The following is a 12,041-nucleotide window of genomic DNA, read 5'->3' as shown; positions in this document are numbered from 1 at the left end:
AATGTATAAAAGTGCAAGTGAGTATACAGAATTAATGTAAGAACACATAAAAAACAACATGGTGATCAGTGAAAACAATATGGAATACATTCGATAATAAAGGTCTTAACATTACTGCCCTTAAATTAAATGAAAAAATCCTTTATATAAGTTATAATCCTTTATATCCGATGAAAAAAATTGAAAAAAGGTGAAAAGAAAGAAAATACAGGAGGGAGTGTGCATTGTACATGGCTACCCTAGATTTTTTGTGCATGTGTGTTAACAACCTTAAAAATATCAGGAAATAATAATTAACTAACAGGACCTGTGGAGATTCCACAGTGAACTCTTTCATATGTAATATATTGATGTTGGCATTTTTGTGGATGCTCAGCGTAAATGGAGACACCCTGATATTATTGTAGCTCTTTTGTTAAAACTGCAAAAATATATATCTAAGCTAACAGGGATGCCCGGCATAGTCTGGTCGTAAAATATGCTTAACTATGATATTTTAATTTATACAGATTTCGTATATATTACTATAAGAGTGAATTTTCGATCCAATCTTATACAAGGTGTCCGTGAAGTTACTATACAGTCTTATTGTTTTAATCAAGCAAGACTGTATAGTAACTTTACGGACACCCTGTATATTATAAACTTGTGATTTCAAAAATAAAAATATGTCCATATGGCTTGTGTGCATCAGCTTGAATCAAAACCGAAACCAAAACTTATGAAGAAAAAAAGAATGTATGTATATATAACTTGAGTTCCTTCAGCTATAATCAAAACCGAAATCAACACTGATGAAGAATTCTTAGTAAAATTATTTATTACAAGAAATGGAAAGGCATAACAATTAAACAACAGACACTCTGAAGAAACAAAAATAAATGTGATACAGAAAATAACACACACGCTATCATATTAATATATAGATTAAAATATTTTATGTACCAGAAACAGTTTTTCATGAAACTATTTTAGTTAAAACAATGTTGTAATAAAAATAATTTATTTAGAAAAAGGAACTGTCATTTAATATATATATATATATATTTTTTTAGATTTAATGTTTTTATAAAAATATTTTATGTACAAAACCAGTTTCGTTTCGCTAATAATGTGTCGCTTTTTTTGGTTAGTAACGTCAAGACTTTTCATGAAGTTCGAGGTTTCATAACAGATATGAATCTTGGCTTTTGTTTACATGAAAATGTTGTAGTAGTAGCAATAATATTTTAATTAACAAAAATATCAGCATCTCTCTCTCTCTCTCAATAAACAAATGTAAATGAAAAAAGAACAAATAACTGTTCAATTTTTGTCCCCGCCGGCTGAGAGATTTGTGTTATCATTTTTTACTACGGAATAACTTAAAATCAATTATTTCTTAACAACTTTTGAAAGATAAAACCCTAAATGTTATAGAATTAAAAACAAATATAGCGGTGAGAACATGCTAATCAAATGCAACCTGGAGTGTTCATAAATGTGTATTCCAAAATTAAATGTCTATTCCAGAATTAAATTTCAACCAATCAATTTTGCTGGAAAGCGTGACATACAAAAGAATACACACACTATAGCATTAATATATAGATATTTTGCAACGAGACATTTTCAAAGCAAATCTAAAAGGGGACCCCCCCACACACACACACACGTTTTGAAGTGTTTCTACATATTTTTTATATGTTTGGAACTTATGACGCCACCCCCTCCTCTTTTTGCCAATCCCTTCCCCACTACCAAACTTGAAAAAAATGTTAACAATTACATGTCTCATTTACTGCTACGTGATCAAAAAGTGAGTGCTCATTTTACATAAAATTTATAGAGGAACATGATCCCCTACTCTAAAATGTTAAATTTTTATTATTAAAAAAAAAAAAAAAAAAAAAAAAAAGTGGATTTTTTATTACTTTTATTAAGTAAAGTACTGTTGGGTTAGGTCATAAAAAATACCAAATATTTTTTTAATATGTAAATTGATCAAGTGGTTTTTTTGTTTTGTTTTGTTTTTACATTAGGAAAACATTTGTTTTGTTTTTTTGTTTGAAAACAATTCAAACTCGCGATGAAAATACAATCGAAATAATTCTTTTTAAAAAATTGGGATGGTATAAACCGCAGATGGTTTAAGGGGGAAGGCATAATATCAAAAGCATTTGTAGACAATATTTGTTTAAAAAAAAAAATCCATTTATATTGTTCAAAATTCAAAATAAAAATGTTTATATTGTATACAATTATAAAAAGTTCTGTTTATATTGTTTAAAATACATAAAAAGTGTTTATTATTTTTTTTTAAAGTTATATTTATATTGTTTATTTAAAAAGAATTTCTGCTTATTTAAAACTGATAACTTCTGAAATATTGATATTATTGTTGACATAGGAACATAATGATGATTAGATGAATTTGGTTCCTTTTATGTGGTACAGGGATCGAGAGTATTTTGCCACTCAATCTCTGATCTTACTCGATATTTTTTATTTGTATCAGAAAAAAATTTTTTTTAAAATAGTTATAAAAAAGTTGGATGCTATTGTGTGTTGACAGTTAAGTATTTTCTTTTTATTTAACATGGTTTCAACGACTGTGCAAGCTGATTTGAGTAATTTTGTTGTCAATTACAGAGTACATAAAAATATTAACTCGTAAACATTTGTTTTGTTTGAAAACGATTCCAACTTGCAATGAAAAATAGAATAAAACTGATAAAATGCAGATGTAAAAAAAAAAAAAAAATAGCAAACGCAATTTACAGTTTTCTTATATCCACTTTTTTTTTTTTTTCACACGGTGGTCACCAGTTATCAAGGCCCGGAAGCCACTCAGGGATAAGGGTTATTGCAAGTACAGTACGTTAGTGTGGAGATTTGATGAAGTGTTTACTTAAGGGGGCGGTTCATTAGGAATTTGTTAACGTTGGACTTGAAGATATTCAAGTTGTAGTCAGGTGGGAAGCAGGCAGATGGAACAGAGTTCCACAGGCGTGCAGTTCTAAGAAAGAAGCTTTGTTCATGGAATCCACATTTTGATTTAGGCACAGATAAAGAGTGGGGGAAAATTTTCACAATGGATTCAGCTAGACGGGTGTTTTTCGTGAAAGATTGGAGAGGAGGGGACCAGAGATTGGAGTTCAGACAAGCACCTGCCATGGAAATAACGATAAAACAAGGATAGGCTCGCAACGTCTCTTCTGTGGGAGAGAGGTTGCAGGGTAGAGAAAAGGGCATCCCCCACTAAGCCACGAAGTCTATTTTGTACTTTGTCAAGGCAGGATAGGCTGTTTTTAGCAGCTCCTGCCCAGATCTGGCAGCAGTATTCCATCCTTGGATGTACTTGGCTTTTATTTTAAATGCAAAAAAAATTGTTGACTTAAAAAAAAAGCTTTCATGGTTTTATTTTTATTTCTTTACACATACACATCAAAAAGCAGAACTAGATACAGTTTCAACGCCCAAGCAAAACAATTTGAGTTTTATAATATAATAGATATGTAATGTTGCCGTTACATACAAACAAGAAAGAAAGAAAAAAAATCTGGATCAGCATTTTTTCTTTTTTAACAAAAGCATTATGCCTCTGTAGATGTGTATTCAACTAGTGTTGTAGAAAAGGTTCAAGAATATCTCAATGTTATGAAATCCTCTGTACAAAAGAGTAATGAAATTACCTGTGATAGCACATTTTCTTTTAAAGAAGACTTTTTTAGGAATCTTGCAGCATCGAGAGCTCCAATACTGCCTGAATTCGTAGGGTCCGCCTGAGAAGAAAAAAACAAAAATTATTTTTAAATTCCAATTTAATAAGATATCTGTAAATATTATATCAAGTGATCACTTTTAAAAGCGTCTATAAATTCTATATATTTCAGTGACCCACATTTCAACAACTTTTCAAACACCTACCTCCTAATTCCTTAAAGCATGACAAAATAGCAGGTTAAATAATTAAAACAAAATGAAGATTAAAATTTTTATTCTTTACTAGCAAGGCTACCCAGCATAGCCTGGGGTCACAATGTAAAACTTCTCTCTTTCCTACCCTTCAGTTTTCATCTCCTTTCTCCTGCATTTAGTTACGACCAAACATATACAGACACACGCACACACATAATGCCAACCTGTTTTCATAGATTCTTCACAGAATGAGTCGGCATAAGACAACGCCTTGATTAAAAAGAATTGGTTATTTCCTTTTAGTTAATTCATCAAATGGCTGAGAAACAGAAATCCACCCACACTCCCTGAATAAATTTGCACAATTTTATGGTCAAAGAATGAATATTTTTTTCTACTTTTCTAATATTATTCATTGGGGACAATACCAAACTCGTAAGTAAGATTTTTAGCTTAATCCGGACATACAAACATACACACAGGCAAGGAGAGACAACTTGAATGCCTACTAGACACTGTCTTCGAGTGACTAAGGTCTGTCTGTACAGGGGTTTGTCAGAACAACCTGGCATGAGGATACTTTTTCCATAGAAGTAAACCCTGACCAAATATTCAAAATCACATAGTATTCGCTGCCCAAATAAGATCTCCTCACTGTGGCTAACCCACATTAGCTTTTACGAGGAATGGTGCACCTTCTCCAAGGGATGCTACCTCAAGTAATAGCATGAAGTTGGATACTCCACCAGACTAGATAAATTCTTGTCCTGAAATCCAGTAAGACCAATAGACCAAAATGAAAGATATACTACAACGTATGAAAATGGTTAATTGGGGAGAGGAAAATTATGTTCTCAATTTCTTTACTAACTCAGTGTTTGAAAGATAAAGAACTTAAATGGAACATTCGAATATCTATGTATCTCATATAGAGTTTAAGTGTTAGCCCCAGGTTGTGGGCCCCTTGATTTCTGAGAACTTCGACTGAAGTAAAATAAAACAAAAAAAAGTGCAAATGCCCTTTATATAATCAACTAGCGAGGGGTACCCGGCGTTGCCCGGGTGTTTGGAGGTGTGTGTGTGGGGGGGGGGGTTAAAAAAAAAAGTAAGTATGAGGATCGAACCCAAACCCTTGAGGCAAAGTTGTAAATTAAAGTGTGAAAAAAAAAAACATGCGACGTTAACAATTGCCCCACGGCGAGATGCTAACGGAAACACGTTTGAATTTATTTAATTACTTGGATTTAGCAGGTGCCCGTTTTAATGAGTTAATGAGGTCAAGTTTGACTGCGGGATAGTATTCATTTACTGCTGAACGCTTTTTTTTCCCTCCCCCAAGATGTTATAGGAAAAAGACTAACCCACATGCGGCGAGCAACAAATATTGAATATTTATCTTCCCGAAATCAAGCAAATTAAATAGACAGGCGAGCTTCGTTGTTAACTGTGAGATATTACGATTTGTATGTGATATAAAAAGTTTTAAAAAGTTGTGAAGCGAGCGACCGCTTCTCTGAAAAAAGCCTTTTGTTGACATACAGAAAAAGCGAACACACATACATACATACATTTTCGCTTTTATATATATATAGATGTAATAATTCAAGACGATTACTGTTTTGGTTAGTTAACACTCGGAAATGAATGATAAAAGTGCAATTCCAACAGTTACATTTTATATACAAAGTAAACTCGATTTTTCTTTTTCTAAGAAGAGTTTTGATGGGAACTTGAATACTTTAACAACAAATATTTCCAACTCACCAAATACAGTACTTCCTAAAGCTTGTTCTGCAAAAGTATGCATACATTTAATCATAGTTTCACATTAATTCTGATCAAATTGTCGTTCTTAAAAATGTATTCTCACAGAGAGTAGCAAAAGCTTTTGCCCCCTATCATTTTGTTTTTATAGAAAATGCTCCAGACAAGGTTTGAAGCCACTTGATATAAGGTGCTACAAAAAATTAAAGATGATTAGCAAAAATAAAGATGCCTACTGACATTTTGAGAAAAAAAAACGGTTATAGGTTACAGTCAGCAAGAAGAGAGTTTCTAACACACATCGATGATTCACAAGAAAAAACAGAATCAAATATTGAGTTTGAAGGAAGAAAGCTATTGATGACAAAGAAATAATAAAAGACTAACTTTACTTTATTCATTCGATTAAACATTTTCAGGAAATAATCTGATGTAAGCAGAACAAAGAGAATTAATTATTAAGGAAATCTTTTTGTCCTCATCTTTAAACAAATAAAGTACTGCACTAATATGAAGAGAAACATAATTTTTTTTCATTTACCTGCAGATAGTAGCCTTCATAAATACCAGCGTGGGATCCTACTATCTGTAGAAGACAAAAAAAAAATCAACATTAAATTATTACCAGAAAAAATTGAAAGAAAATAGGTTAAGGTAAGAATTTAAAATATTCTGTATACATAAAAATGGTTTTGAAGAGAAATATATATATATATGTATACTTATTGTATAATACACTTTCAGTTTCAAGTGTAATTTTTTAAATTTTAGTAATGCTGAATAATTGTTTATTGAATGAAAAACATTTTCAAATTTTTTTTTTTTTTTCTTTCTGAAACTTTTGGTGGTATCCACCCTAATGTTAGAAGACTTGATAATTGTATATATATATATATATATTTTTACCTATTTTGGTATTGTTATTTAGTCTGGGAATAATGGCCCCTAAAAGAGTAATATTGCATGTCCAATCTTGTTGATGATTGTAGTAAAGTCAAATCTGATGTGTGCTACGTAGTTAGTGTGTGCTCGAATTCTAGATTTCCATAAGCAAGGTTTGTCACAGCGGACAATTGCAGCTAAGTTAAATCGTAGTAAAACTGTGATTTGCAACTTTCTAAAGAACAGTGAGAATTATGGAAAAGCAAAATCCACTTAACCCAACAGTTTCTCCTGCATTGAGTAGGAGAATAAGACGGGTTGTTATGAAAGACAGGGCACTTTCTTCTAGTCAAAGTAGGGTAGTCACAGATGCTGGTTGCAGTCCACTAACCATCAGATGACACAACAAAAAGGCATGGTGAATAAAAAGCATAAATTAATTCCTTGCCTGCTTCCATGTCACAAGGTGGACTGCTTAAGGTTTGGTCGTGAATACCAAACATAGGACATTGAGAAGTGGAAGAAAGTCCTGTTTTCTGAGAAGAAAAAATTCAATCTAGATGGTTCTGATGGCTTACAACAATATTGGCATAGCGGAAACATGCCTCCTGAAATTTTCTCCACATGTTATAGTGATAGAGGGTCCCTAATGGTATAGGGTGCCTTTTATTACAGAGGGATGATGCAGTGTCGTCAGATAGCAGCTGGTTATGTTAGCATGCTACAAAAAGCATCTTTAATGATGGAGGGCCATCATTTGTGTGGGGATGGATGATTATTCCAACAAGATAATGCTGCAATCCACGCTGCACGATGGACCTTGACCTTTCTGCAAGAAAATGGGGTCCATCATTTTGGGCATCCTGCATTCTCACCGGATGAACCCAATTGAAAATGTTTGGGGATAGATGACAAGAGATGTCTATCAAAATGGAAAACAATATTCAACAAAAAATTAACTTTGTGAAGCCATCTTCAGAAGCTGGAGCAACTTCCTTCACACTTTAATGGAAATGCTTATTAAAGAATTTTTGAAGTCATCAAAAACAATGGAGGTAGGTAGAACTCATTAAATTTAGTTGTTGAATGTTTTCATACACTTTTCATACAATTTTGTAGAATTTATACCTCCTGGCCACATAATTTTGATCAAGTGTAAAATGTCTCATTTTATAAAAATGTAAATTTTTGAATTAAATGTTTGGAATGTATCTTTTTTTTTTTCCATAGTTTGTAGTATTGGTAACCTTAAGTGGGAGGAGTTTAAAATCTATCCTTAAAAAGTTTTCTTTTTAAAGATTTTCAAGTGGTCTAAAAATTTTTATCTAGTGTATATTCATATGGTACAGTTTGTTAGCTAACCAATCAGATTCTTTGTTATTCATATACCCTTTTATCACAGCCAATGGGCACACATTTATCAGGTAGAAGTTCATTTAACCTGTACTTCACCCTTTTCTTTGTTCATTTTTTCTTTGTGTCAGAAGATGATCTAGTTTTAATCTGGATGTGGTCACATATATTAGCTTATAATATTTTTATTTAAAAAAACTTTTTTTAATTATAATAATATCAATAATAATAATTATATTAATTAACAAATAAATAAACTAGTATAAAAAATAAATATTGAAAATACATGCATAATATTTTATGCGATACATGAAATAATATATATTTGACAATCACACACAAATCCAGAGTCAGGGAAAATTCTTTTACAATACACAGGAATTCTCCTCTTTTTATTTCTTTTCTTGTGCATTTGTTATTTTGCTTCACAGCTAAACATTTCAGCTTACAAGTGGATATTGAAAGTTATTTTTGCCCATTTTAATGTTGCGTAGAGGGTTGTCGATTATTGAGTAAAGCCAACTGTTGTGGAAAGCGATAGCAACGGAAAGATCAATAAAACCTGTCACTGTGAGAAATCCTTCTTTGTGCTGGAACTGGCAGAATATCTTTTGCATGCAAAATCATGGCAGAGACCTAACTAGAACAGCAGCGAAAGAGGGGGAAGCTCTAAAAAGAGATGGTGGCATCAGGGTAGAGGATAAGCAATTTTTGCTGAAAAAGTTATGCTTGTTTTAGAACCGACTCACACATCAGAGTTTTATTTTCACCAACTGCACATCTTTTGGATGAGGAGGAAAAATCGAGTCAAGGTTGCTTTTTTAAAACCATTACTATTTCCTTGCCTCCACACAATAGCAGATATAAATATGAGGCTAGCTTTTAATGTGAGAGAAAAGTCAGCTCTTCAAAAATGTGGAGAAAACAATACTACTGCATAAGATTTATACGGGTGTGTTGAAGATTAAAATGTGATTTCTAGAATCAAAAGTGGCACTTTTCAGACCAAGATCAGAGTTGAGACTTGATAGACAAAGATCAAAATGGCACTTTTTAAACCAAGATCACAGTGGCACTTTTTAAACCAGGATCAAAGTGGCACTTTTTTTTTTTAATCAGGATTAAAATGTTATTTTATAAGCCAGGATCAAAGTAATATTTTTCAAACCAAGATATAAATCTAACATTTCAAACCAAGATCAAAAGATACTGTTTTTACGTGGATAAATGATTATCTACATACATTTTCTCAAGCAAAGCCATCAAAAGTGCAACAATAAAAAAAAACATATACTTGCTTTTTGTTTTATCTGATAAAAATCAAAGAAAAAGTGAAAAAGAAAAAAGTTAATACATGGAAAAAAAAAAGACAAGAAAATTTAGACCTAAAGAGTTTACTTGTTTCAATTCTCTACATGTCACAAGCAGTTCCTTTAACTGGAATGCTAAGTTATTTTCTTAATATAAGATCATTATGATTATTTAAACATTTCCTTTAATTGGAATGCTAAGTTATTTTCTAAATATAAGAACCTTATGATTATTTGAACAGTTCCTTTAATTGGAATGCTAAGTTATTTTCTGAATATAAGAACCTTATGATTATTTGAACAGTTCCTTTAATTGGAATGCTAAGTTATTTTCTAAATATAAGAACCTTATGATTATTTGAACAATTCCATCAACTCAAATTGATGGATTCTCATCTCTATCTTTCATGGTCAGCCATTTTTATTTTGTTTCTGAACTTTTGAGATGAGGATTGATTATTTGTATTATTTAGATTCTTCGAACTACTGTTCTTGTCTTCGGGTGCTATTTTCACAATGTTTCAGCCAATGTAACCTCCAATCTTTTCAGATATATCTTGTTGGGCTCATGAAACGGCATGGAATTTCAGGAAGAATCCTTTTATTAAATCCATTGGGGTAGCATGCTCTCATTCTGTCACCCATGATTGGATAGAAGTACTAAGTAATTCACAATTATATTTAAGTGTCATCCGCACGAACCTGCAGCATAATGGATAAAGTATTTGGTAAAATTCAGTTATAAAGTTCCACTCTTGAAGTTGAAAGTTCAATCCTCAATATGGCTAACACTCAAATACAATTGCTAATTATTTAGACTTCTACCCAGCATGGCTTTATGGCTTACAGAACAAGACTATGCTACCCCAGTGGATTAAATAGAGGGTTCCTTTCAAAATTCTATGCAGATTCCCTGAGTTTGACAGACAGATTCTTGAGTTCAACAGGATACACCTGAAGAAGGTCGGAGATTACATTGACCAAAACATTGTGAAAATAAAACTCAAGATAAGAACAGTAGTCACAAGTATTCAAAATAAAAAAAAAATTATTTTGTGTCGCACGTAGTTGGCTAACTTGGTTGTTTTGTAATAACGATACAAAAGACAATTTTGACAACATTAGTTTTTGCAATTTTTTTGCAGCTAGGTAACATATTTGCAAATAGTAACCTCTCTGGTATTGGCTATATCTCAAAACTTATACGTGTTCATGTTGGTTTCTATTACTCATAGGTGTTTAAGCACCATTTTTTTTTTTTTTTATCTCTGTGTATTTAAACTTTTTCCCTAAGGGTATTTTTTATTACAATAAACGTCACTTTTTAAATTTTCCCCATTTCTTCAATATTTTCCACTTTTTGGGAGGTGCTAAAAGATGCAAAGAAAAATATGGCCACATATATTACACTCTGATCTCCTTTTCTTTTGTATAGTAATTTGAAAGCCAAAAATATAATTAATAGAATTCACTTGTTTTCTGGTCAAAGAGTACAGAGTGCCCCCCCTTTTTTTTTAGTTGTGAATATGGAATTGTGTTCGCTTTAGAGCAAGATTTTGTAATTGTGACGACTTTGATTGTTCTGGTATTGATTTTTCTGTAATCAGTGATGATCTACAAATGGGTTGCAATACAAAAAGATAGCTTGAATTCTGGCCTCATCAATCCATTGAGACACTTGAATTACTACTATCATCTGATTCTATGACTAGGGTAAAACTTCTAGAAAGAGAAAACAAGGAAGAAAAGAGAAAGAAAAGAAAAACAGTGAAAATAAAAGAGACTGAATTAAAAAAAAAAAAAAGAGTGATAATAAAATAGAAAAGAGATCATAAAAAAGAGAGAATAAAGAGAACAGGAGTGGGAGTGAGGAAGAGGAAAGATAAAACAGGAAAGAGAGAAAGGAGAAAAAGAAAAAAATGAGAGAGCGCAAAAAGGAGGGATGAACAAAAGGGAAAGTGAAATCTAAGGAGAGAGAGAGAAAGAGAGAGAGAGAGAGAGGAGAGAAGAGGAAAGACGCAGAGAGAAAAGGCAAAAGAGAGAGAGAGAAGAGAAAATAGAAGAGGTATATAATGAATAGGTAATCTAAGATCCACTTCATACATTACCATAGCTTTCTAAGCTGTACAAAGATGGCCAATATTTTTCAAGTCGAAAAATTGATTCAGATGAGAAATAATCAAAAGAAATGCAACAATTAAATCCACCTAGACGAGAGTGCATCTTTGCAAGCCGCTAAAGTACCATAAAACAACTAAAGAGAAATGTTTTAAAAATTCAGAGTGGAATATACGAAGAAAATTCAAATAAATAAAAAACAAACTAAACTTCTTTAATTTATCATTAAATTTCTGATGGAAGGAGAGAATTGCTTTTTTCTGGGTCAGAATCTATTCATCATACACTTGTCTTTGCCTGACATTTTAGCTTGAGGTAATAATATTTTTTATTTCCTTACATCAAGCGACTTCATGCTTTGTCTGAGGCGATTTCTATAAAAAAAAAAAAAAGTTAATACCACTGATAAATTTTACATGCAAAGATGGGATGGAAGGAATAATGAAATTACAAGTGCCAATTCTAAATCTCATACATTGTGTAAAAGTTTTCGTTCCAGTATGACCGACTTCTAGTTTACAACAAGATGGAAGATCAGTAGAAGGAAGGAAGGAGGAAGGGGGAAACATATTGGTCATAGAATTCACCAAGAGATTGCATTATTGTCAAGAGTCCAAAACTAAACGATTCAAAGACTTGTTATCAATAGACAAGAACCAATCATTTTCCCAAGATGGTTGATCTCAACATCAAATTTGTCAGTATAAGCTGTTC

General features: G+C 32.0%; 1 protein-coding gene across 29 annotated transcripts in view; it reads right to left on the bottom strand.

Annotated features, from left to right (window-relative positions):
• The window catches only part of LOC145298823 (uncharacterized), a 433,166-nt gene that overhangs the window by 271,644 nt on the left and 149,481 nt on the right, over positions 1-12,041 (bottom strand). For all 29 annotated transcript variants that reach the window (XM_080144357.1, XM_080144346.1, XM_080144350.1 and 26 more), the window contains 2 exons: positions 6,206-6,250; positions 3,675-3,764 (listed from right to left, as the gene is read on the bottom strand). In XM_080144357.1, the coding sequence (XP_080000483.1) occupies positions 3,675-3,764; positions 6,206-6,250 (135 nt within the window). The remainder of the gene's footprint in view (positions 1-3,674; positions 3,765-6,205; positions 6,251-12,041) is intronic.

The sequence above is a fragment of the Euprymna scolopes genome, chromosome 2, assembly GCF_053919585.1.
Source record: "Euprymna scolopes isolate OS-2025 chromosome 2, ASM5391958v1, whole genome shotgun sequence".
Lineage (NCBI taxonomy): Eukaryota > Metazoa > Mollusca > Cephalopoda > Sepiida > Sepiolidae > Euprymna > Euprymna scolopes.
The sequence above is the reverse complement of the archived record's forward strand: the minus strand, read 5'-3'. Positions and strand labels throughout refer to the sequence as shown.